This window comes from Xiphophorus maculatus, chromosome 23 (assembly GCF_002775205.1).
Source record: "Xiphophorus maculatus strain JP 163 A chromosome 23, X_maculatus-5.0-male, whole genome shotgun sequence".
NCBI lineage: Eukaryota > Metazoa > Chordata > Actinopteri > Cyprinodontiformes > Poeciliidae > Xiphophorus > Xiphophorus maculatus.
Window position 1 is genome coordinate 32062983 of NC_036465.1, and position 27005 is coordinate 32089987.

Genomic DNA, 27005 nt, shown 5'->3' on the forward strand with positions numbered 1-27005 from the left:
TTTGTATAGAGTTACTGTCAAAGTTTGTTTGTGGCCTTTAACTTCAATTCCAAGATACTCAAAAGAGGTGAAGTGACCCAAAGAGATTTTACTACAATTTATGGTATTCTTAAATATTGAAGCCACGCCTCCTCCTTTTTTATGTTTTCTATTCTCACTTAAGAAATTGAAGTTAGGAGGCGCAGATTCAATTAGTACAATCTGTTCATTATTGTCATTCAACCATGTTTCTGTCAGAAACATAACATCAATATTATGCTCAGTGTTGAAATCATTAATTAATAGAGCTTTAGCACAGAGAGATCTTGTATTTAAAAGAGCTAGTTTAAGTGACTTGGAGGCCAAGAGTTCTTCAGTCTGAGGTTCCTTTAGGCAAGGGAACAGTCTGATGTTTGAAATAAAACAGCTGTATTTTATGTTTCTGTTTTTTGTAAATTTTCTTGTAGTGAGCCGGACAGGTAATGTCCTGTTCTGCAGTGCCGGGGGGCCAGACACATTCTGGAGCAAGACGGGTGTAAAGATAAAATCTGGACCCCGGCCTCAGACCTCAGAAACGCAGAGTGATGGATCCTCTGGGAAGTTACAAAGTCGGCCTTCTATCACCTGAAGAACATCTCCAGGATTAAAGGACTAATGTCTCAGCCAGATCTAGAGAAACTCATCCATGCGTTCATCTTCAGTCATATTGATTATTGCAACAGCGTCTTCACAGGTCTGTCCAACAAATCAATCAAACAGCTGCAGCTGATCCAGAATGCTGTTGCTCGCATTCTCACTAAAACCAGGAAGATAGAGCACATAACACCAGTTTTAAAGTCCCTCCACTGGCTCCCTGTAGCTCAAAGAATATACTTTAAAATACTGTTGTTAGTTTACAAATCACTGAATGGCTTAGCACCACAATATATTAAAGATCTGCTGTTGTTGTATCAACGTTCCAGACCTCTCAGATCTTCCGGTTCTGGTCTGCTCTGCATCCGCAGAACCAGAACCAAATGAGGAGAAGCAGCTTTCAGCATCTATGCACCACAAATTTGGAACAAACTTCCAGAAAACTGTAAAACAGCTGAAACACTGACTTCTTTTAAATCTCGACTAAAAACCCACCTGTTTAGAATTGTATTTGAAACGTAATCAATTACAAATTTAATGATGGAACTTGACTTAATGCTGTGTTTTGATTGTTGAGTCTATCTTGCATTGTGTTTCTGTGTTTGTAATGATGTAAAGCACTTTGAAATGCCTTGCTGCTGAAATGTGCTATACAAATAAAATTTGATCGATTGATTGATTGACTAAGTTGGAAACCGTGTTTTGTCCTTGTCCTTGCCACCCTCTTTAACCACCTCCACTTATTCCCAACACTTTGTCATACCCATCAAGCAGGATTATGCTTTTACATTGGGTTTAGTTCCACTTTAAGTATTAAATTATTTTAATATACTATAATTTCTACAGCAAGCTTCAATCAGTTTTTTTTTTTGGGGGGGGGTCACAACCGGAATGCAAAGGCCTAAGCAGAGAGGCCCAGACTTTCGTGGAGGAGCCACTTAGGTCAACTACTCCAGGAGAATCCTAAGGCAGACCCAAGCCAGCCAAAACGAGCGTGTTTATCTGGATCACCTCAACAATGAGGCATCCAGGTGGCACGAGCCACCTGAACTGGCTCCTCTCAAAGTGAAGGAACAGTAGACCTCCCAGTTGAAAGAACTTCTTGCTTTTTCTCTAATGTAGCCAAAACAGAGGTAAGTAGATCCATGGGTTGGCAAGATACAACAAAAGGTTGATGCCAAACCTGCCAATTCTCACAAGATACACAGATCAGTCTGACCTAATGAGTTCTACATACAATGGGACACCTGTTGGTTGGTCCCTGTCTAGTGACATCTGAGACCATAAAACAGACTCTCTTGGTTGGGTGCCACTGCTTCACAAGTCTAGTCTCACTCTTACTTTTATTATACAGAATGATGAATGAATTTTTGAGTTTTAAGATTGACCTAAAAGAGCAAATTAGGAAAATTGTGATAAATAAGATTAAAGTTTTGTTCACATGAAGTCTTAATTAAAAATTAATTATTTTTTTTACTGAAATCAGATTTTTCTTTTTTTGCCTGGTTGTTCATACTACTAATTAAACCTGACAGACCGTGAACGTTTTACATCTCCAAAGTGACTCGCATGAGCACAAGAACATCGATGTCACACAGCAGGGCACTATTTACAGAAGTAATAATGGATAGAGCCGTTTATGGTTCGATTTTAAAGTTTATTCAGCAATGACGGGATAGTCACAAGATCATAACACGAAGGAAGTTAATAAATAGAAAGCAAAACTAATAGCAATAACCTTTTGTGGAGCGTTCACTACAAATTCTGTAAAGAAGCCTTTTTGAATATGACAGTCAGACAGTCTGTGGTGGGATTGGGATGTGATGCGCTTAAGTGACACAGACCACTTTCATAATTTCACAATCGTAAATTTCAGCAATTGTCTATTTCTGGATTTACTGTGTCTGGCTTCTTCTAGTTCAGAATTATGACGCATACAGTATCTCACATCAATGACATCTTCTGAACAAAAATATAAATGCCCCATGTCAAATATTGTTGCCATGTGGAGTTAACAACTGTAAATGAGCATTTGCTGACACTTTATTGTACAAACGTAATATTTCTCTTGATTTGTGTATAATTTTAATCCAACTTACTGTTAGTGAGCATTACTCAGTGAGTTGTTTTTTTTAATCAGTGCATGGGTGGGGCATGTCCTGTGGGTGATCAGACAAAATGAGCAACAGCTGGTCAATCCTTGGACTGGGGACAATAAAATGACAAGTTAGCCTTTGTCGCGAGAGCGTGCCATTGGCATGTTGGATGCAAGGATGTCCACCAGAGCAGTAACTGCATGACTCTATGTACATTGTCGGACCATAGGCCATTTAAGAGTTTGTTTTCAACAAAGTGCCACTACTGCAAATCAACCTCATCCTCGTCTGCCACGTGTGACCACTCCAGCACAAGATCACCACATTTGGTTCGTCCATCTGAGGGATCGGCTAAAATCAGCGGCACACATGGGACTATTGGTCTGTACAACTGACGCATCACACCTCAGACTGTCCGTAACCACCTACGAGAAGCCAACTTGGTCAAAATCAAATTCCTCTGACAGTATCGCCTGCAGCTGTACGTACTGGGTGTACCTTGAGATTTTCCTTTAAAAAAAAAAAAAAAAAGAATACATTTTGGATTTTTTTGTTATCTAACCCTCTTTACTAGCAACACAAATACAGGCCACACATATCAATTGGAATATATGTGGAACTGAATTGAAACTGTCTTCTTTTGTGAAATGCCTTGAGACGACACCTGCTATAAACTGGGCTACATCAATACAACTGGATTATGCTGCAAATTTTGGTTCTGGCTTACAACATAGCCTGGTAAAATAAACAATTTTAAACCAGCTTAAAAGAGAATCACACAAGTTCAGTTTTTGCTCTTTGCCCCTAGTCACCAAAGTGTCTGAATAAAGCATAATAAGTGACCTGTGTAATGAAGAAGTCCATCCAGGCCAGCAAATTTATGAGTACCAGGCTGAGGATAAACAGGTCATTGACTTCTGGCTGGACTGAACGCAGGAATGTATCCATGGCAGCAAGAGACAGAAACTCCCCAGTACTTCAGGAAGAAAGAAGAAAAACAAGTTAAAAAGAAGCATTGTTATAACATTAAAGAAAGTAGCATAGAAAAAGTAGCATGAAAGACAAAAGACAATTTACAGTTATCTCTTTCACAAATTATAGTAAATTTTGTCCATGCTTAATGTTACCTGTTACCATAGTGATAGATACCCTCTGGCATCTTAAGTATGTAAGAAGGGCTCTGTGTCACACCAATATCTAAGAGGGTGCTCCGGTTGTCCCAGTGACGTACATCCACAAAAATAAACTCGATTCTGCCAGTGAACTTAACAGACAGCGAGGAGAAGAAGGCAGGAGGTTGGGACAGATGGGTGAACAGAAACATCTTGATTGGATGAGCTGGGTCAGAGTGCCACTCCTCAACTAGTTGTGCAGACTGACGTACAGTTTTGATTCGACGAGCCAGGTGGGAGGTCATCCACCGAAAGATGTGTTCAGTTTCAATGTACTGTCCAACATATTCTTTTAGCATCACTTTACCCTTTGAAGCTGAAGTTTGAGGAGCAGACATGATGATCATTGAGCGTTGCCAACCACGTTTGACACATGACCTAGTGGAAAGAAGAGAGCCCAGATGTCAAATACATTTTTATCCATTTTACTGACAGTAAATGCGTTTTGGAAATGAACATAATCAGAATCATTTTTATTGTCACTGCCAGTAAACAAGTTCGCAGGCTAGGAAATTGTTTTGATGTAAAAATAAATAATGAAATAAAATATGAATATGAAAAACAAAAATATGTATGCAAGTGGTGAGTAGCAGATTGATAAAGTGACTGTGTTATGCCAGAATCAAATATCTACTGTTCAACAGTCTAATAGGTACGGGAAATAAACTGTTCTAGTGGCGGGAAGTTCTGGTCCACATGAACTGTAGTCGTCTGCCAGAGGCGAGCTTAAACAGGCTGTGTTTAAGGATCGAGCAACAAGTTTTGGAAGCAACAAACAACAGCATTTTCATTCAAAGTAAGCAGGCTGACTGCTATGTGTTACTGTGTGCACATGCAGACAGTGAAGATGAAGTCCATCTGTTGCACAGATGCTTTATTTTTTCTTTGTATCTAGCCTTGCTTTAAATCTGACTGTGTGATCTCTTGTTCCATAACTAAAAAAATAAATAAAATATCACAATATCATAATATTTTAGCAATTTTTGTGTCAGATGTATTGAATACTTACCAAATAAAGAATAACATGTTATTGAACTAAAATATTTACAACATATAACAAAAAAGGAATCTATTAGTTTGCTGAATATAAAAAGGTGTTTCTCAACGAAGGCTGTACCGCCTCCCAGGGGGCGTTCAGAGGACGGCAGGGGGTGCTGGCAGAAAAATTTACAAAAAGGGGGCGCTGCGATTCCTTTGGGGGGTGTTTGCTCGAAGGTAAACTACCCCTTATGTGCACAACAATACCAGTTTAGACTGCTTGCTAAAAAAATAAATGTGTAACAGTAAAACATGAATGGCTGCAACCGTATCAATGGTAGCTCTTCTTCTCTTCAGTGTTTCTGCTAGCTTCTTGGTACAGTTACAGGACACCATTACACCGGCTAATGGCCTTGCTGTGATTCACTTGTCAGGTCATAGGTGTCTGGTTTTCAAATATTTTATGTCCTATTGGGAGTTTTTTTATGTTTTGGCAGTGATGTAGTCGTGTCAAAGCAGCAATTTATACTGAAAAGTGTTTTCATGTTGGTCTGGATGCTGCATTTTTCCATGGAAGGGCAACGGAATATCACTTTGATAAACATGTAATAATTATCACAAAACTCTTGCTTTGTATCCCTCAGAAAAATGAACCCATTTAATTTAAAAAATCCTTCCATGGGTGATACCACAATAGAGAGCGTTCATTTTAGTTACCATCGATGCTGTAAGCCAGGGGTCTCAAACTCGTGGCCCTCGGGACGATAGTTTGTGGCCCCCGCCATAATATGAACGTTTAATGTTAGTGCGGCCCGCGAGTTTGATATAATTGGCACTTTTCAGTGTTGTGTGCGGAGCTGAATGAACTTACCAATCACAGTGGAGTATATTGCTCCAGAACATAGACATTTTGCATTTTGCTATTTGCATTTTCTATTTGTCATTATTTGCATGCGGTACAAGCGCAATTTCCGCGCCCGCTCCTGCTTCATGTGCTTCATAGTGATGTGTCGGTCGCGAACGATCCGGCTCTAAGAGCCGGCTCTTTGAAGTGAACGATTAGAACCGGCTCCACAATGGGAGCCGTTTTAGGATCCTATTTGGGAGCCGGGTTTTTTTCTACAGTATATCGCTGTCTCTCCGCCTCCCTGTCGTTGTGCTTGTGCTCTGCAAGTGCCAGAGCCGATAGTTTTCCCCCACATCGTTTTTTTTTGTCCTGCGGTGCCTCGCTGTCTCTCCCCCCCTTCTCCCTCTCCTTGCGCGTTTTGCTCTTCTGCCAGCGCTAGAGCGGAGAGTTTTTTCCCTCGGTCGGTCCACTGCCCTCATGTCAAGCGTGTGCTCCACACATCTGACCAATCACACATAGTTTCAATTAATAATGTGGCGGGAAAACACTGAAAAAAGAAGTTTATCTCCACTTTTTTTGTGGAAACGGCAGGCAGTTGGCCAAGCTGTATAGCGTTCGTCGGCAGGTGTTTATGTACAGACACTCACTCAGCGGTCAAGAAGCACAGAAAGAAGGGGAGTCAGTGTGAGAACTGAATAGGTGAAAATAAATGAATGACAGAAAACGGAGCAAGATTTGGACTCATTTTAATGCTACATCAAGCTCCAGGGCAGAGTGCAGACTGTGCAAAGTCAGCATTTCCTATCGTGCAGGCTCGACAAACAACCTGAACAGGCACATGCGGACATCACACGCATTGGTATTGCTATAGCATTGTTATGCGGCATTTTTACTCATCATAAGTGCTTAACAATGTCAATAATGAAACAAAATATTATAAAATTAGGTTTAAGCTATTAATTAATTAATTAATTAATTAATTAATTAATTAATAATGTCAAAAATATATATGGGGAGCCGTTTGGGAGCCGAAAGAGCCGGCTCTCCACAGTAAGAAGAGCCATTAGAGCTGCATCTCGAAAAGGAGCCGAAAATCCCATCACTAGTGCTTCAGCATCCAGTCTAGACCCGGAAGTTGCTGATCAGTGTAACGTAATTAAGGTTAGGCGCTGTAACGTTTGGGTTGTGTTTAAGGGAGGAGAGGAGGCGGCAGATTCGTCAGGATGGTCAAAAACTCACAACCATACTGGTACTGGGAATTCCACAGTGTTGTCCTTTAATAAATACGCTCTTCACCAACCTTACAAAGCCCGGTTGAACGGCTGCTATATTATCAGACATGAAAATTGAGCAGCGTCCAAACAACCCGTAACATTACTAAAAAGTTAGGGAGCTAACATGTCCGTCTAGCACGTTTCTCCCACACTCTCTACAGAGAAGCCGTGGCGCATACTTCTGACATCATTAGCAATACTAGAGTATCTTAAAGAGACACTACACAATTACGGCTGTTACAGCGCCTGACTACAGCCAAATATGGTAATAGGCAATCAGAAAGGTTCGGCTGAGGAGACCGTGTGTGTGAATACGGCCCAGCCTCACCCAGACTCTACCTCCAGCGGCCCCCGGGTAAATTGAGTTTGAAACCCCTGCTGTAAGCGGTCCAGTATGCAACACATAGGCGTAACTTCCTGAAGGACAGGTGTGGACATGTCTCCATCAACTTTGGCATGAATGGGACAGTCCCCATCAATATTTCCTCCGCCTTTTTCTCTTTATGTGCCAGCATCTATGTAACTCGGCAGTAGCTGCATGCTGCATTAACAGCTAGGTAATGCTTTTTAAAATTCCTTTGGAAAACGTAAATGGCAAGTCCGCTCAGTGATCTGGTGGATTGGACAACACGTGACTTACTGTGCACGGCGTGGCTGTGCGTCAGATGCGCTGCTGCTTTGCATTGAGTCAAGAATATCAGTGGTCGGGGAAATGACACAATCAAGCAAAGAATCTGAGCAGGGGACACAAAGTTTTGATATGAACCCTTTCATGCATAGTGGTCACTACAGTGGAAAGCTATCTGAAAGCCATTTTCTTGTGTTTCATGCGGATTTTTATGTTATAAATGCACACAGACCATTGAAGTGGTCACTAATGCATCATAAAATACCCTATCAACTAGTAGCCATCAGCTGCAAATGCAAGAAATTATTTTTGCTTAGTCCAATATGGCCGACAGACAAAAAAAAACGTGCCAACCGATCCTGTCCCTCCTTCTACTGTAAACGACTCTTGCAGGTAAAAAAAAAAAAATTGTGACATCAGTTAACCCCTAAAGAACAGTAGTACTGATGTATTTTTCAAATAACAACTTTGTATTTGTAGAAAATTACAATTGCTCACCTAAAAAAAATTTTCCTACCTTTTTTATGCCTGAAGAAAATAAAAAATAAAAAATCCTGACACAAAGGATGATAATTCATGCATGAAAGGGATATTTGTCAACGCTATGATAGCAAGATAACAAGGTCCAAGGAGATCACATTTCACAGGTCAGTAAAAAGCTTTAATTAAAAAGCTATAAAGAAAGTGGAGAGTAGGTCAGTCATGCTAGCTTAACTTTTATCACCTTAATTTGTACTCTTGCTGGGCAGTTCAGAGTATTTTGGTCCAATTAACACAAAAACAAGGTGACCCACATAGATTTCCTGACAGATAATCAGGATTGCAGGTGTTTAAGTTAGCTAATCAACCACTACTTGTGTTTAGGCTAATGATCGCAAAATGGAAATTCAAAAACATAAATCTGCAACGGACAGAATGTTCTGTTTGGTGTTTAATAAACTTTTTTGTGTGGACAATGTTTTTGTGTTTTTTTTATTGTTAATTCCTGAAGCACTTGAACATAATCTTTGCTCTGCGCTTCCGGGGCTGTTGTTTATTGGTTGCCATGGCAACGTGTCTGCGTGTGACGTTAAACTGACAGAAAAAAAATAATACAATCACGTGGTGGATACAACGTATATTTTCACATCCGAATGTATACTCTTATTGTGAAGGGGAGAAGGTGAGGTGAGAAGACACCAACATTCTATTTTTGGTTTTGATTGGAAGACATTGAGAATAAAACAAGACTCAAATTATTTTTTTGTCTTTTTCTGCTGACTTCCACATTGGTGACCCCGAACATCTGCAAACATCTGAACATGTTTTTTAACGAGAACTCACAAGATGCTGCCGCCACTTCTCCGATAGCTGTGGTTTTGGACCCAGTTTCTTGCCAGGCGGCCGTTACTCCAACCGCCGGTTCTGTTTTTGCTGCTGTTCTTGTGTGAAATTCTGCTCCCCTGTGAAAATCTGTTCCCTCTGTGTCGGCAGCGCGCATTGCAGCCAGAGAGGTGGATCAGGCGGATCTGACCATTTTCACGGCTCTTCTGATTGATTTCTTGGTAAAAAAAACAACTCATATAATCATGTCAAGGTTGTAACATTCAGTTTAATCGGCAGCTATTGTTTAAAAAAGAAGCAATAACAAAACTGTAAAATAAATAAACGAGGTCTTCTTATGCTGTTTTGTGTTATTTTAAACGTCAAGAGAGTCGGTTTTTCCAACTTTTGTCACGTAAGCCTGACAAATAAAAGTCAGTCACTAAACAGGTTTCAAACACATATTTATAATTTTTCATTTTTAATATAAGAGGATGGAAACTGGATGACAGCAGGGCACCAAAAATTAAGACTTCCTGAAAAGATGAGAGTCTAGACTTTCTGGTAAATCCCGTTCTAATGTAAAATATGACAGATTACTGGATTAAGAAAATTAATCCAGTAATCTACATGCTATCACACATAACAATTTTTGAGAATTTGGAAACAGTTGCTCTTTATTTCCCAAAATTACGAGGGGAGGAGAGGAGAGAATGGATATTTCAGCTGCCTGAAATAATCTGTTCCCCCTCCATAAATTGGAAACAAATTAATTTACCTGCAAGTCTTTAACTGTGTTTATTCCTTTCATCATCAACAATAAATCATGTAAGTTTGAAAACATTTGCTCTTAATTTGACAAAGCTATGAGGGGCAACCATATATTTTAACTGCCTGAAATAATCCGTACCCTATCCATACCGTATCTATAACATGGGAACAAACTAACTAACCAAAAAGTCTTTAACTGTGTTTATTTATCTCATCATCAACAACAAATCCCACAAGTTTGAAAACATTTGCTAAATTTTTTGCCAAAGTTATGAGGGGGGAAGAAAAATTCATTACCCCTCTATTACCCCTCCATAACATGGGAACAAATTAATTTATCAACAAGTCTTTAACTGTGTTTATTCCTCTCAACATCAACAACAAATCCTGTGGATTTGGTGACATTTGATCATTATTTGCCAAAGTTAAAGGAGGGGAACCATATATTTTAGCCACCTGAAATAATCCGTTCTGCCTCTATGACATGGGAAAAAATTAATTTACCTGCAAGTCCTTAACTGAGTTTAATCTTCCTTTCATGAACAACAAATTCTGTAAATATGGTAATATTTGCTCTTTATTTGCCAAAGTTATGAGGGGGGAACAAATTATTTTAGCCACCTGAAAAAATCCATCCCCCCCTCTACACATTGGGAAAAAATTAATTTACTAGCAAGTCTTTACTGTGCTTATTCCTTTCTTAATGAACCACAAATTATATATGCTTGAAAACATTTGCTCTTTATTTGCCAAAGTTATGAGGGGGGAACCTGAAATAATCCTTTCCCCCTGTATAACATGAGAACAAATTAATTTACTAGCACATCTTTACCTGTGTTTATTCCTCTCTTGCATATTTCAGGCAGCTAAAATATATGGTTCCACCTCATAACTTTGGTAAATAAAGAGCAAATGTTTTCAAACTTACAGGATTTATTGTAGATGATGAAAGGAATAAACACAGCTAAAGACTTGCAGGTAAATTAATTTGTTTCCATTTTATGGAGGGGGAACAGATTATTTCAGGCAGCTGAAATATCCACTCTCTCCTGTCCTCCCCCTGTAATTTTGGGAAATAAAAAGCAACTATTTCCAAATTCTCAAAAATTGTTATGTGTGATAGCATGTAGTATACTAGAAATTTCCTTAATCCAGTAATCTGTCACTTTTTACATTAAAACGGGATGTACCAGAAAGTCTACACTCATCTTTTCAGGAAGTCTTAATTTTTATTTTAATTTTCTAAATCATCCAGTTTCCATCCTCTTATTCGTCAGGCTTACGTGATGAAAGTTGGAAAAAGAGCGATTCTCTTGGCGTTTAAAATAACATAAAACAGCGTAAGAAGACCTTGTTAATTTATTTATTTTACAATTTTTTTATTGCTTCTTTTTTAAACAATAACTGCCCATTAAACTGAATGTTACAACCTTGACATGATTACACGAGTTGTTTTTTTTACCAAGAAATCGATCAGAAGCGCCGTGAAAATGGTCAGATCTGCCAGATCCGCAATGCGCTCTTCCGACACAGAGGGAACAGATTTTCAAAATTTCGCACAAGACCTGCGCTTGCTAGCAGCTGTGTGTGCAGGCAGCTCAGACAAGCTGCTTTTCATCATGGATGAGGTCTCTGGACGGCGTTTCCTGGTGGACTCGGGTGCATAGCGGAGCATCATGCCAGTTTCAACAACGGATGTTTTATGTGAATGTAACGGACAGCCGCTGGACACGGCTAACGGCACCCCAATTCACACTTTTGGATCGAGGTTGGTGACTGTGTGTTTCAACGGACGTCAGTTTCAGTGGGATTTTGCAATGGCTTCTGTTTCTTTACCTATTTTGGGTGCAGATTTTTTTGTGTGCTTTTAGGTTATTAGTACATCTTGCTAATAGCTGCTTAATAGATGCTGTGTCTTTTGATACATACCCCTGTAAACTTGGCGGTCCCGGCCATCGACAACTCGCTAACATGCTTGCCACAGGTGATGAGTATCAGCGTCTGTTAGCAGAGTGCCCATTCTTAAATGTTCCCACGTTTTCTGCTACCATGGCAAAGCATAGGGTGGAACATTGTATACCTACGGTCAAGTTGTTGCCGCCTAGACACTGCTAAGTTAGCGATAGCGAAAGAGGACTTTGCAAACATGGAGAGTCTTGGCATTGTACAGAGCTCCAAAAGTCCATGGGCATCTACGTTGCACATGGTTCCCAAAGCAGATGGGGGTTGGAGACCCTGTGGGGATATTCGGTGCTTTAACAACACAACCTGTAATGAGAGGTACTCAATTCCTCACATTCAGGACTGTTCTGCCCGCCTGGCTGTAGCAACCATTTTCTCTAAGGTGGACTTGGTGTGAGGTTACCGTCAGGTTCCAGTGCATACCTTAGATCAGGGGTGGGCAGTCCTGGTCCTCGAGGGCCAGTGTCCTGCAACTCTTACATGTCTCCCTGGTCCAACACACTTGAATCCAATAACTGAATCACCTCCTAAGTGCAGTCAAGTTCTCCAGAGTCCTGCTAATAACCTAATTATTTGATTCAGGTGTGTTGAAGTAAAGATACATCTAAAAGTTGCAGGAGACCAGCCCTCGAGGCCTGGAGTTGCCCACCTCTGCCTTAGATCATAGGTGTCAAACTGCAGTCCTAGAGGGCCACTGTCCTGCAGCTTTTAGATGTACCACAGGTACAAAACATGGGAATGAAATGGCTTAATTACCTCCTCCTTGTGTAGATAAGTTCTCCAGAGCCTTACTAATGACCTAATTATTCTATTCAGGTGTGGTGCAGCAGAGGCACATCTAAAAGTTGCAGGACACCGAATCTTGAGGACTGGAGTTTGACAATGTTTTAAGATGTACGGACATGGGCGGCTTCCTGTTTGGCTAGCCAGCATGCCGAGGTGCAAAGGCACACTAAGGCTCCACTGGAGTACTTTCCTGTTCCACAATGGAAATTTGAACAGTTTACTTCAGAGTTGTGGACTGCAGTGGCAGAGAGCCTTGGGCTTAAACTCCACCATATTGCTGCCTACCATCCGCAGGCCAACGGTCAGTGTGAGAGGTTCCACCGCACAATGAAGGCTACATTGCGGGCCTCGTTGGTGGATAATAGTTGGATAGATCACCTGCCTTGGGTTTTGTTGGGCCTGCGTTCGGCTCCCAAAGAGGACCTGCGGTTTTCTTCAGCTGAGTTGGTCCTGGGCCAGCCTTTGAGGGTACCAGGGGAATTTCTTCCGGGTCCAGCAGGTTCGGTTGATTCCCAGGGGAGTTGAACATTTCTAAATGGGGAATCTAGATCTTTTGCCCCATTGGCAGCACTTCACTGCCTTCCACAGGTGTTTGTGCCAAAGAACCTAATGTCTGCCGAGTATGTATTTATTCGCCAAGACTCACCACTCACCACTTCAGCCTCCTTACGATGGTCTATTCCATGTTTTGGAGAGGAGACCTAAGGATTTTTTGGTGGAGTTGGGGGGTAATGAGGAGAGTATTTCAGTGGACCGTTTGAAGCCAGCTCATGCGTTACCAGGGGACCCAGTTGAGTTGGCCCAGCCACCTCGCCATGGTCTTTACCCACTCTTCCGGGTCCTCCCCTTACAGTTGGTTTGTCCCCCTCAGGTGGACAGTTTGGTAGCAGTCGATCTGGAGAGTCTCTTTCAATTTCAACCCCTGTTCCTGTGAAAAGAAGCCGTGGTGGCCGACTTATTAAACTCCCTAGTTGTTACCGTTAGGTATTTTAATTGTTCTGTTTGTCGCTGCTGTTTAGTTTTTCCTTTGTGTGTTTTCTTTTATGTACTTGTGATGTTGTTTCACATGTTATGTGTTTTTGTGCTTGTGACATTCTGTGTGTTCAAGGGAGGCGGGGGGGAGGGGGCTGTGTGGCGAATACAATGTATATATTTCACACTCGAATGTATACTTTTGTTGTGAAGGTGAGGTGAGCAGACACCAACTGTTGTCCTACATTCTACTTTTTGGTTTTAATCGTAAGACATTGAGAATAAAACGAGGCGCAAATTATTTTTTCGTCTTTTTATGCTGACTTCCACAATCACATGTTTTTCTTAATTTTCCCCAGGACAAATTGCATCATTTGTTCGTAGAATGTAGCAATATTCAATAATCAAATAGAATTAAATATATCATAAAAGAAATTTGCTTAGTTCTTTCTTGTATCGTTACAGAACGGACAGAAACCAAACCATGTATAGATTTATATGCAGAGAATATATATTTTTATATATCCAAACATCAGCAGCTCAGCTTTAAACCACATTTTATAGAATCCAGTATATAAAATGGATATATACTGGCCCAAGAATTGCCCCAAGCAGACCCATAAAGGTTTTGCGTCTTTAATGTTTGCTATATGAAAGACACATCAAATCTCATCTGCTATGTGTAAGTCAGCAGGGCAAAGGTTTTGCCAACCAGCTGAGGGACAGCTGTGGAGTCAGAATCACATAATTGAAAAATACAAGGTTTGCACTGACGAGGATTCATTTGGTTTACACAGAAGTTACTTATTCTGCTTTTGAAATGTTTAATAACATTTTGGTTGTTATAGAATCTCATGTTGTTTATGTTGTTAGCACTTGATAAAATCAGACAATAAAAGACAACTATGTGATAATTCTTCACAAAAAATATTACTGAATTATAAAACTGTTTTCAAGCATTCAGCATATAAAGGCAATTAGAATATGACTGAAAAGTTTATTTGTCAATTCCATCAGTGAAATACATTATATAGATTAATTAGATTACTTCCGTTTTAACATATTTATATTTTGTAGTATGTTAATTACCTGCTAAAAGGTTATTTTTAAAAGGTACTATTAATCTGACAAGCCTGATCAGGACGTATGTTCTAATTTATTGAATAAGGCTGTATGGCATTCACATTTAAGTTTTAGCTTAATTTTTAGCACTAAAAGACAAAAGGCCTTCCAGTAACTGTGAGTACATCAGCACCCTGTCCCCTTCTCCCCCGCTCCTCCTCATCACCACCAACTTGGAAAACAAAGTTACACCCTTGATGCAACGGAACTAACAGCCCTTTTAAATCTCACTTATCAGATTACTGGGATTTTTTCCGATGTAGTTTACGTCAGTCTGCACTTCCCCATCGATACGCTCCCCGTCCCCGACAACAATTCGCAGTAGGGCGTAAGAAAAACAAAAAAAGACGCACAGTTGCGCAAAACTCAGAAACAGGAGAATCGGGGCATAGAACAGAACGGAGCTGCACCACCAGAAACTGACAGAAATGGAAAAGGTTAATTAGATCAGTGGTCCACGGCGCGGGGGTTGGGGAGTACCGGGCCGCATAAGAAATAATTAAATATTTCTGTTTTATGTATTATTTGAGTCTGGAGGATCTTTTATTTGAAAATCCTTTAACCGGATTCTCTCAGTTACGTCTTGCGCGTCAACATTGATCCCACAAGCAGCAAAAGGAGTCAGAAACAGATCAGATGTCTTTGGAAAGTTTCTTTGCGAAGGGAAAAGGCCCAGAGAAGAGACAGGAGAATGGATTTATCCCAGTAGGTGATTCCCACATTCCAAGCCCGCTCTGCATGATATGGTGACCAGCTCGCTAATGAAGCAATGAAACCTTCAAACTGCTTCGCCAAGTAGAGACCAAGCACCCTGTGCATAAGCAACACTTCGGGTGTCATTGTCTCTCAACTCTCCCACATGGGACCGTCTCGTTGCAGAGAAACAAGCGCAGGGCTCCCATTAATTTGTCGTTACTGTGAGTAAAAATTTTCACTAAAGTAAAATGTTCGTTTTTGTTGTGCATCTGTATTTTATTTTGAAGGGATGTTTAAACGTTACCATAGCGACAAGAGTCAGAGAGAATTAGGGTAGTGGTCTAGACAAGATGAGAGGAGAATAGCTTGTGAGTCTTAAGTCTGGTTCACACGGCACGATAGAAGGATTGACGGCCGATTTTCCAAACCTCTGTGACCACACACGACACGAGCCGATAAAAGTACAGCAGGTTTGATCGGTTCGTGTGTCCAGCCAAACGGCAGGAGCAACACACCACACACAAACCGATTCCACTCACGAGCATCCCGATTCCAGAAGAAAATCCCGTAAAACCTCCAACATACCAAAAGTGAATTTAGAATAATCAAACACGGATGACGATGTAGAAGCAGTACTGATAGTTTGTGGACTCATTTTAAGCGATAAAAGGCGAAACAAAAAGGCGTTGGATAAAAGATGACGGGAGCAGCCACTCTATTTGCTGCACTATGATTTGGAGGGGAGTTATTTTTTTGTAGTCAACAGTTTTAACTGAATAAACATCCATGTTTATAAGCACATGATAGTTTCCACACATCACCTCCGATGTCCACCGGAGTCTCAATTGCGCCATGTCAGCTGTTTGGGATTCCCCTCCGTGCTTATGTCACAGCATTTTCTGATTGGCTACCTGTCACATTCAGCAGGTTGGGTTCTCACTCTCAGTTAGGGAAACCAGTGCAAAAAATGTAAAATTGTGCCATGTGAACTAGGCTTTAGCTTACACACGAACATGCAGAAGCCTTATCTGACGATTAACACCTCACCCCCTTCTGGGCCGCAATAAAATAGCCAAGTCTTGACCGGTCCGCGGTGATAAAAAGGTTGTGAACCACTGAATTAAATGATACAGTGAAAAGGAACTTGGGTAGTAAACATACTTAAATTATTTGATTTTTAAAGAAAACTCAGTTTTGATATGTAGTAGGTGTAAGTGTATATATATATATATATATATATATATACAGTACAGACCAAAAGTTTGGACACACCTTTCTAATTCAATGGGTTTTCTTTATTTTCATGACTATTTATAAGGCAAGAAATTCCACTTATTAACCTGACAGGACACACCTATGAAGTGAAAACCATTTCAGGTGACTACCTCTTGAAGCTCATCAAGAAAATGCAGAGTGTGTGCAAAGCAGTAATCACAGCAAAAGGTTGCTACTTTGAAGAAACTAGAATATAAGGGGTATTTTCAGTTGTTTTACACATTTTTGTTTAGTGCATATTTCCACATGTGTTATTCATAGTTTTGATGCCTTCAGTGTGAATCTACAATGTCAATAGTCATGAAAATAAAGGAAACTCATTGAATTAAAAGGTGTGTCCAAACTTTTGGTCTGTACTGTATATCCATCCATCCATCTTCTTCGGCTTATCCGGGGTCGGGTCGCGGGGGTAGCAGCTTCAGAAGGGAGGCCCAGACTTCCCTCTCTACAGCCACTTGTTCCAGCTCCTCCAGAGGCGTTCCCAGGCCAGCCAAGAGACATAGTCCCTCCAGCGTGTCCTGGGTCTTCCCCGGGCCTCCTCCCAGTGGGACGTGCCCGGACCACCTCACCAGGGAGGCGTCCAGGAGGCATCCTGACCAGATGCCCGAGCCACCTCAACTGGCTCCTCTCGACGTGAAGGAGCAATGGCTCTACTCCGAGTCCCTCCTGGATGACTGAGCTTCTCACCCTATCTCTATGGGAGAGCCCAGACACCCTACGGAGAAAACCCATTTCAGCCGCTTGTATCCGTGATCTCGTTCTTCGGTCATGACCCATAGCTCATGACCATAGATGAGGGTGGGAACGTAGATTGACCGGTAAATCAAGAGCTTCGCTTTTTGGCTCAGTTCTCTCTTCACCACGATGGACCAGTACAGCGCCCGCTTGATGGCAGACGCTGCGCCAATCTGCCTGTCGACCTCCCGCTCCCTTCTTCCTTCATTTTTGAGCAAGATCCCGAGATACTTGAACTCCTCCACTTGGGGCAGGACACCCTTCCAACCCGGAGAAGGCACTCTACCTTTTTCCAGCTCAATACCATGGCCTCGGATTTGGAGGCACCAGTCCTCATCCCGGCCGCTTCACATTCAGCAGCGAACCGTTCCAGCGAGAGCTGCAGATCACAGCCTGATGAAGCCAATAGGACCACATCATCTGCAAAAAGCAGAGACGTGATCCTAAGGCCACCAAGCGGTCCCCTCAACACCTTGGCTGCGCCTAGAAATTCTGTCCATAAAAGTAATGAACAGAATCGGTGACAAAGGGCACCCCTGGCGGAGTCCAACTCTCCCCGAAAATGAGCCCGACTTACTGCCAGCAATGCGGCAGTAAGGTCCCTGTAAGACACTTGGTCATACAGGGACCTGACAGCCCGTATCAAAGGGCCCGGTACCCCATATATATATATATATATAAACCATGGATATTATCGTTTACATAAGGAAATTTTTAGATATTAATTCCTTGCTATGGTCCACAGCAAAGGGACACTCATTGCCATAGCAACTGACAACCTCCCCCCCCCCCCCCCCCCCCAAAAAAAAAACAACACTCGTATTTCCGTCACAAAGAGCAGAACATTCAATCTGTTGCAGTAGTATGGTTTTAGGCTTAATGTTTATTTTGCGATTATTAAGTGATTGCTGTGGTAAGAGGAGAAAACTATAAATATATCGCTGCACTTGACTTTGTTGTATGCTACTGTATGTAGCTCGCTGTTACTGTATCATACTCTGCAGTTGTGAAGTCACAATGTCTGGGATCATGAGCACCCCCTGCCATGAGGCAAGAGAACTGCCTGCCTCACCTCAAATCTGTTCTCTGCCGTTTCTGATCAGTCCTCAGCACAATAAACACATTACACACACGGTTGGTGACAAAAAACACTGCATAAGCTAAATACATATATACATAAGCTAAATTATGGAAAATCAGCTCATACATTAAATGTTCTTTAGCCATTTTATTGGCGACGCAGACAGGAGGAACATGCTCTCATAGAATGGCAGCCAGTGAAATTAGCGAGAGGTTGATCAATCGTTGATTAATCCCAGGTGAGGCTCAGCTCACTGTTGCCTCACCAGCTGCACTTCCAAGCATTTGAATAGGAAAATGCCAAAATTCAGCAATTTTGAAGAAAAAAAATAGTGGGATTTGTTAAGTTAAATGAAAAATAGGTACTTTATAGTACAAACCACAGAGTGAAAAAAGCAATATAAATTATTTAATCATTATATGTTATTTTTCCATGATGGCAGGTGACGAAAAATAACAATACAGGACTCTTTCGAGGCCCTGTAATTGGAATGAGTACACTTTAAATCCTTTAAACAAGATCCAACTACGAGCTGGAGCCTCACCTGCCTCACCTGCCATTATGGAAAAGTGATGGCAGGTGCCTCCCCGGACCACACGTCACGTCCCGCAATCAGTGGGTTGCCAGTTTGACCGCCTCTGTCATTGTGTCCTTGGGCAAGACATTTCACCCCCCAGTGCATGGAAGTCTCACCTTTATCAAACTGCCCCAGGGCAGCTGTGCTTACTATCCAGTAGCTTGTACCATCAGCATGTGAATGTGTGTACGAAGGACTGAATGCAGTGTGACACGCCTTGGGGTCCTCTGGACTTGATAAATCCAACGGACCAGGAGTACAGGCCAATTATCATTTACTTATTCTATACATCCAATAAATCCTACTGCGCTGACTCGTTTTTGTAGTTGCTTTGCATCGTTTCCATGACCAGAGACTTTTCAAAAACACTTCAAAGCTATAACCACTTTAATAGAGCACCAATCTATACAACTTGATTGTGTATGGATAGTTTAAAAAGAACATTTTGGGATGAACTAGCCGATTCCTACCTAAAGTCAGTGGAGCAGTTGAAGGTTCCAGTTCTGATTCCAAACTGAGACAGCTTCAGCACCATTTTTCCCCAGTTCGTTTGACTGAGCACAGCTTCCTGGTCCTGGGCTACAACCTGCAAGTATACACATGGACATGATGATGTCACAGTTAAAATTAACATATGTAAAGACAAACAGTTGCTTCGTGGGGAAAAAAAACAATAGTGTCCCTATTTATCCAAACTAATATGAGTCTGAACACATATTTTTCTCCACTTTTATGGTAAGTGCAGTAAACCAAACTTTGAATAAACACATCATCTTTATATACACTGCTCAAAAAAATAAAGGGAACACTTAAACAACACAATATAACTCCAAGTAAATCAAACTTCTGTGAAATCAAACTGTCCACTTAGGAAGCAACACTGATTGACAATCAATTTCACCTGCTGTTGTGCAAATGGAATAGACAACAGGTGGAAATTATTGGCAATTAGCAAGACACACTCAATAAAGGAGTGGTTCTGCAGTTGGGACCACAGACCACTTCTCAGTACCTATGCTGTCTGGCTGATGTTTTGGTCAGTTTTGAATGTTGGTGGTGCTTTCACACTCGTGGTAGCATGAGACGGACTCCACAACCCACACAAGTGGCTCAGGTAGTGCAGCTCATCCAGGATGGCACATCAATGTGAGCTGTGGCAAGAAGGTTTGCTGTGTCTGTCAGCGTAGTGTCCAGAGGCTGGAGGCGCTACCAGGAGACAGGCCAGTACACCAGGAGATGTGGAGGAGGCCATAGGAGGGCAACAACCCAGCAGCAGGACCGCTACCTCCACCTTTGTGCAAGAAGGAACAGGAGGAGAACTGCCAGAGCCCTGCAAAATGACCTCCAGCAGGCCACAAATGTGCATGTGTCTGCACAAACGGTTAGAAACCAACTCCATGAGGATGGTATGAGGGCCCGACGTCCACAGATGGGGGTTGTGCTCACAGCCCAACACTGTGCAGGACGCTTGGCATTTGCCAGAGAACACCAGGATTGGCAAATTCGCCACTGGCGCCTTGTGCTCTTCACAGATGAAAGCAGGTTCACACTGAGCACATGTGACAGACGTGACAGAGTCTGGAGACGCCGTGGAGAGCGGTCTGCTGCCTGCAACATCCTTCAGCATGACCGGTTTGGCAGTGGGTCAGTAATGGTGTGGGGTGGTATTTCTTTGGAGGGCCGCACAGCCCTCCATGTGCTCACCAGAGGTAGCCTGACTGCCATTAGGTACCGAGATGAGATCCTCAGACCCCTTGTGAGACCATATGCTGGTGCGGTTGGCCCTGGGTTCCTCCTAATGCAGGACAATGCTAGACCTCATGTGGCTGGAGTGTGTCAGCAGTTCCTGCAAGATGAAGGCATTGAAGCTATGGACTGGCCAGCCCGTTCCCCAGACCTGAATCCGATTGAGCACGTCTGGGACATCATGTCTCGCTCCATCCACCGTCACGTTGCACCACAGACTGTCCAGGAGTTGCCGGATGCTTTAGTCCAGGTCTGGGAAGAGATCCCTCAGGAGACCATCCACCACCTCATCAGGAGCATGCCCAGGTGTTATAGGGAGGTCATACAGGCACGTGGAGGCCACACACAATACTGAGCCTCATTTTGACTTGTTTTAAGGACATTACATTAAAGTTGGATCAGTGTGTAGTGTTATTTCACTTTAATTTTGTGTGTGGCTCCAAATCCAAGCCTCCATTGGTTAATAAATTTGATTTCCATTGATGATTTTTGTGTGATTTTGTTGTCAGCACATTCAACTTTGTACAGAACAAAGTATTCAATGAGAATATTTCTTTCATTCAGATCTAGGATGTGTTATTTGAGCGTTCCCTTTATTTTTTTGAGCAGTGTATATACAGTATATACTGTATATATATATGTGTGTGTATGCAGGACCGGCCCTAGACATAAGCAAACTAAGCAGCTGCTTAGGGCCCCAGGGCCACTAAGGGGCCCCCTCAGTGGAGCAGTTTTGGGTTTTTTTAGTAATAATTTCTGTCATTATAATATCAAAAACACACTATTTTACTATGAAGTGATTTGTTTTTACAATGATATATATTTGATAATTTATGTAGAAATCATTATTTTATGGATAAAAAAATAACAATAAATTGCTCTTGGGGGCCCCTAGTGGCCGCGGTAGGTACCGCACGCTTCGTCGGTAACATGAGCAACTGTGCCATGTGCGATGCGCATCCAAAAGTCAAAAGCTCCGGTCAGAAGTTAAGTAAGCAAAACAATATCTCAAAAAATTACTTTTAGCTTTTGGAGTAATGCTTAAGATTAATTTACAGTATTTAATCAAAGAATGTCATGAATATGTGTGTAGGGCTGCACCGATTGCAGTTTTCTGGCCGATCCCTGGTTACCGATCTTTAAAAGCCTGACCTGCTGATTTTGATTTTGGCTGATATGAATTTTTTTTGTCTGAAATGTCGTTAAATATAGCAAGAAAGTCACTGAGTTGGCAACAGAGGGGTGAATATTGTTAACTGCAAACATGCAGACCCGACCTGGTGGGCTGGTCTGTCAGTCCAACCTCTCACTGTAGAGCAGAAGAGGACAGAGACTGATTTTTAAACCTTTGCTGACAAAGATAAGATTAGGGGATAAGATGGGCTTCACATGTAAGTATCGGCCAATCACAATCCACCAAAATTAAGGAAATCAGTTGGCCAATAAATGTATATGTATACATTTGTATACATGTATATACACTGCTCAAAAAAATAAAGGGAACACTTAAACAGGTGTTTAACACTTAAAGTGTTCCCTTTATTTTTTTGAGCAGTATATATGTATATAGTGTAAACAGCACTGCCAGAGATGCAATAAGTTTATAGCAGGTGTGAATGATCTAATAATTGGACTGCTGATTGCAGCAAGTCCACATTGTTAGCAGAACTAGAGGGCCCCAAAACCAAATTTCGCTTAGGGAGGCTTGGGCTGGCCTTGTGTGTGTATGTGTATATATATATATATATATATATATATATATATATATATATATATATATATTATCATAATAATATATTATTATGATAATAATAATAGGGTATTATTATTATCATAATAATAATATAATATTATGATAATATATTATAATAATAATAAAAATGTGTATATATACACACACATACATTTTCTTTTTATTATTATTATAAATTATTATTATTATTATTATTATTATTATTATGTGAAGAATTAACAACAAGTGGGACACAATCGTGAGGTGGAACGAAATTTATTGGATATTTTAAACTTTTTTAACTAATAAAAAACTGTAAAGTGGAGCATGCAATATTATTCGGCTCCTTTACTTTCAGTGCAGCAAACTCACTCCATATGTTCAATGAGAATCTCTGAATGATCCAGTGTTGTCCTAAATGACTGATGATGATAAATAGAATCCACCTGTGTGTAATCAAGTCCCCGTAAAAATGCACCTGCTCTGTGATCATCTCAGGGTTGTGTTTAAAGCGCAGAGAGTATCATGAAGACTAAGGAACACACCAGGCAGGTCCGAGATACTGCTGTGGAGAAGCCAGATTTAGATACAAAAATATTTAAAAATCTCAAGAAGCACCGTGCAAGCAATCATACTGAAATGGAAGGAGTTAGTAATGGGCAGATGAGGCCTCACTGAGTGTGTGGCACATTTCTCAAACTGTGTCAACACTGTGTTGAAACTGTGTTGCTTTGTCACTTATGGTGACATCTGCTGGATTTAGAAAGTAATTTCAGGCAAATTAAATAAAGACGGGAGTGTTAACCGGTTCATCCCCCTCATGCCAGGCACGTTGATGCCTCATCATTGTGGAAGTGCTCTGGTTACAGTAAGACAAAACTTAGGAGCAAGTCCTATATTTTTCACCTACAATATAAATAAAATATCCCATGACAAGGAATTTGAATAATCTGAAAGAAAAATGATCAAAAGTAGAAATGAGAACGGAATAATTATTTTCCGTTATAAGATCAAAATGATCCCACACGGGAGAAAACTTCCTTTTCCTTAGTTCATCCATGCAGGTAATCAAATATGAGCTAAAAACCAACCCAAAGCAAAGAACACAAAGTATCTCCATCCAACAAAACCCACAAACGTGTCAACACAGTTTCTCCCTCATCAATACAATTTGGTGCGCTCACATCCAAACAACACGGGAACTGTATAGTGGTCATGTGGTCTTCCTGTACTGTATCAGTCATGTGGTCTTCCTTAAAGATACACGCACCAACATGGGGTTTCATCTTGTTTGCTTGGCACATTTGCCGAGGTTTCGGTGTCATCTGGCCCATCACTAGAAGAAGTGCCAGATCACTGTTAATCTACTCACAGCTAATCTACTCACTAAGACCTGGCTGTCCCTCTAAACAAGCCACCTGGGAAACACACCAAACATGTGGAAGAAGGTACTCTGGTCAGATGAAACCAAAATCAAACTTTTGGCCACAATGCAAAATATGTTTGGCATAAAAGAAACACAGCTCAGCACCCTGTAAACACCATCCCCACTGTCAGACATGGTGGTGGCAGCATCATGGTTTGGGCCTGCTTTTCTTCAGCAGGGAAAGGGAAGATGGTTAAAATTGATGGGAAGATGAATGGAGCCAAATACAGGATCATTCTGGAAAAAACCTGTTGGAGTCTGCAAAAAACCAGAGACTGAGACGGAGATTTATCTTCCAACAAGACAATGATCCCAAACATAAAGCAAAATCTACAATGGAATGGTTCACAAATAAACGTTAGAATGGATTCTAACACCTGTAATGGTACTGGAATGGATTTGATCAGTGTGTGTGCACACTGATCAGATGCACACACACAGATCTGATCAGTGCTTTCCTTGTTTGGCTTCTAAGTTTAGGTGGACGGCCTTGTTTTGGTAGTGCCATAATTTATGTATTCCGGGATGATGGCTTGAACAACACTCCATAAGATGTTTGGAAATTTTTTATGGCCTAAGCCTGCTTTAAACTTTTCCACAACCCATTTGGTGTGTTCCTTGGACTTCATGATATTGCTTGCTCCCCAATATTCTCTTAGCAACTTCTGAGGCCGTCGCAGAGCAGCTTTATTTGTACCGATTAGATTACACACAGGTGGACTCTATTTAGTCATTAGCAGTACTGCTGCGGGCAAGTGGTTGCACTCAGAGAAAAGGGGATTGAATACGTTTGCACACTGCACTTTTCAGTTTTTTATTTGTAAAAATTGTTTTGAAGCATGTATAATTTTCTATTTCACAATTGTTTATGACTTTATGTTGGTTTTTCACTTGAAATCCCTATGAAATATAATTGTGGTTATGATGTGACAAAATATGGAAATGTAACAGTTACAAATATTTTTGCACAACACACATTTATTTATATAATTTTAAGTTCAGTCTTAAATATATGAATTTACACATTTTATATTTTTCTCAGTCTGATGACATTTCACAATATTAAATAAGATGTCCTGTTACTTGGTATTTAAGTAGCCTTTTTAATCAAATGCTTTTTTCTACTCTCACTTTGAGTAATTGACTAAATTTTAAAAATATGTTCACAAAGTGCAATTCTTACAGTAGTACAGGTTTTGCGTGCTGTACCCACCTCTATGTATGACTAATTGTTTTTTTTAGTCCAGCTTGCAGATGGAGAAGTATTATAAACTATCTGTACAGAATAGTCTAATGGAAGATCACACAAGAGATGCAAGAGTAAAAGGAACTGAAAGCAGTATTTCAAGTTGACATTTTTGATACTGTTACTCTCAGAGCAGGGTATGCCCATTGTTATTTAAAAAAAACAGAATTGTTCCCTGCTTTTCTAAGCTAAAAAGACACTAATTTTCTGCATTTTCTATTCATGACTACATATAAATTCCCAGTTTTACCTGAACCAGCCAAATTCCATCTTTAGTGTCCTCCACCAATTCATAGAAGTGCATCTCCCCACTGAATGCTGTAGTAGTGCTGGAATCTCCAGCCTCCGTCTGCTCTCTCGCTTTCTTGATGGCTGAATACAGCTCCCCTTGCGTTAATTCTCCTGTGTGCAGATTAAAAACAGTGGAGCTAAGTGCTTGATTAAGTGTGACTTGCAAAGTGCTTCAAGATATGCCAGACCTGAATTCAGATTCAGAGGACTTGAAAGCCACTATTTGGAGCTTTTTTAAAAAGTCTACTTTAAAGTCTATTTTTGGTCTAACTGATTACTGTGCTGTCTTCACAGTACAGTGAATAATCATTGCCTAAAAATCATTCAGAGAGCTGCAGCTGGTCCTATAAACTAAGTTTATTTATAAAGAGCTTTTCACAGACATAAAATTCCAAAGCGCTGTAAAATAGAAATCAACCTTAAAATCGTACAAAACATAAAACCAACATATGGAACACAATAAAATCAAGAAATAAAAGCCTGGGAAAATAAAAATGTTTTTAGTTGCTTTTTAAAAACCTCCAGTCAGCAATATGGAGCTGCAAGGGCCCGCTGTTCCACAGCCTTGGGGCCACTGACTGAAAGGCCCAGTCCCCTTTAGTTTTTAACCATGTTCGTGGAACAACCAAAAGATTCAGACATTGAGAATGAAGACCACAAGCAGCAGAATGTTTAGCTAAAAGTTGCCAAAAATAATCAAAAACCTGGCCATGTAATGTTCTGTATGTCAGCACAAGAACTTTAAAACAAATTCTAAAATCAACTGGGAGCCAGTGTAATGAATTTGGACAAGGAGTGATATGACAGAATTAACTAGATTTGGAGAGAAGTCTGGCTGCTGCGTTCTGTACCGACTGCAAACATGAAATTGAGGATTTATCCAGGCGGTTAAAAGGGGCATTACAGTAGTCCAGACGACATAACACAAAAGCATGAATGATTTTCTCTAGGTGAACTCTGGAGACCATTTGCCTAATTTTAGAAATGTTTCTCAAATGAAAGAAACAAGAACAGGAAACAATCTTAATGTGTGAGTCAAAGCCTAATGATGAATCAAATGTGACCTAGATTTTACCTTTGATTTTACTAACAGGAAGAAGGATGCAATTGTCTGGCTTATATTTGGTGCAGGTGACTGGGAGCAATAATCATAGTTTCTATCTTACTGGTGTTTAAAACCAGAGTTACTGGAGAGTCAGTCACTGATACAGGACAAACATTGGACGAGGATGGCCAACCTGTCCAGTTGATGGGTCTAAACGAAAAATACAATTGAATGTCATCCATGTAAATGTGATAAGAGATATCTTATCACTTGATAAGATACCCTAAGATATATCTTATCACTTGCTGAATAATGCCAGCAAGTGGAATAATATAAAAAGAAAACAAAAGTGAACCCCAAACTGAGCATTGTGGCACCCCACACGTTAATGGGGCATAGTCAAAGGAAAACCTGTCCATCTTAATGCAGATAGCCATCCATCCATCCATCCATCCATCTTCTTCTGCTTATCCGGGGTTGGGTCACGGGGGTAGCAGCTTCAGACGGAAGGCCCAGACTTCCCTCTCCCCGGCCACTTCTTCTAGCTCTTCCGGGGGAATCCCGAGGTGTTCCCAGGCCAGCCAAGAGACATAGTCCCTCCAGCGTGTCCTGGGTCTTCCCCGGGGCCTCCTC

General features: G+C 41.0%; 1 protein-coding gene across 2 annotated transcripts in view; it reads right to left on the reverse strand.

Annotated features, from left to right (window-relative positions):
• Positions 1–27005, reverse strand: part of rnf103 (ring finger protein 103) — a 48240-nt gene that overhangs the window by 16024 nt on the left and 5211 nt on the right. Inside the window, exons 2-5 of one of the 2 annotated variants that reach the window (XM_023329131.1) lie at positions 25287–25438; positions 19357–19472; positions 3836–4258; positions 3552–3684 (exon numbers count right to left, since the gene is read on the reverse strand). In XM_023329131.1, the coding sequence (XP_023184899.1) occupies positions 3552–3684; positions 3836–4258; positions 19357–19472; positions 25287–25438 (824 nt within the window). Of the gene's footprint in view, positions 1–2248; positions 3685–3835; positions 4259–19356; positions 19473–25286; positions 25439–27005 lie in introns of those variants that run through there. The other variant, XM_005813833.3, reaches the window with a different exon arrangement.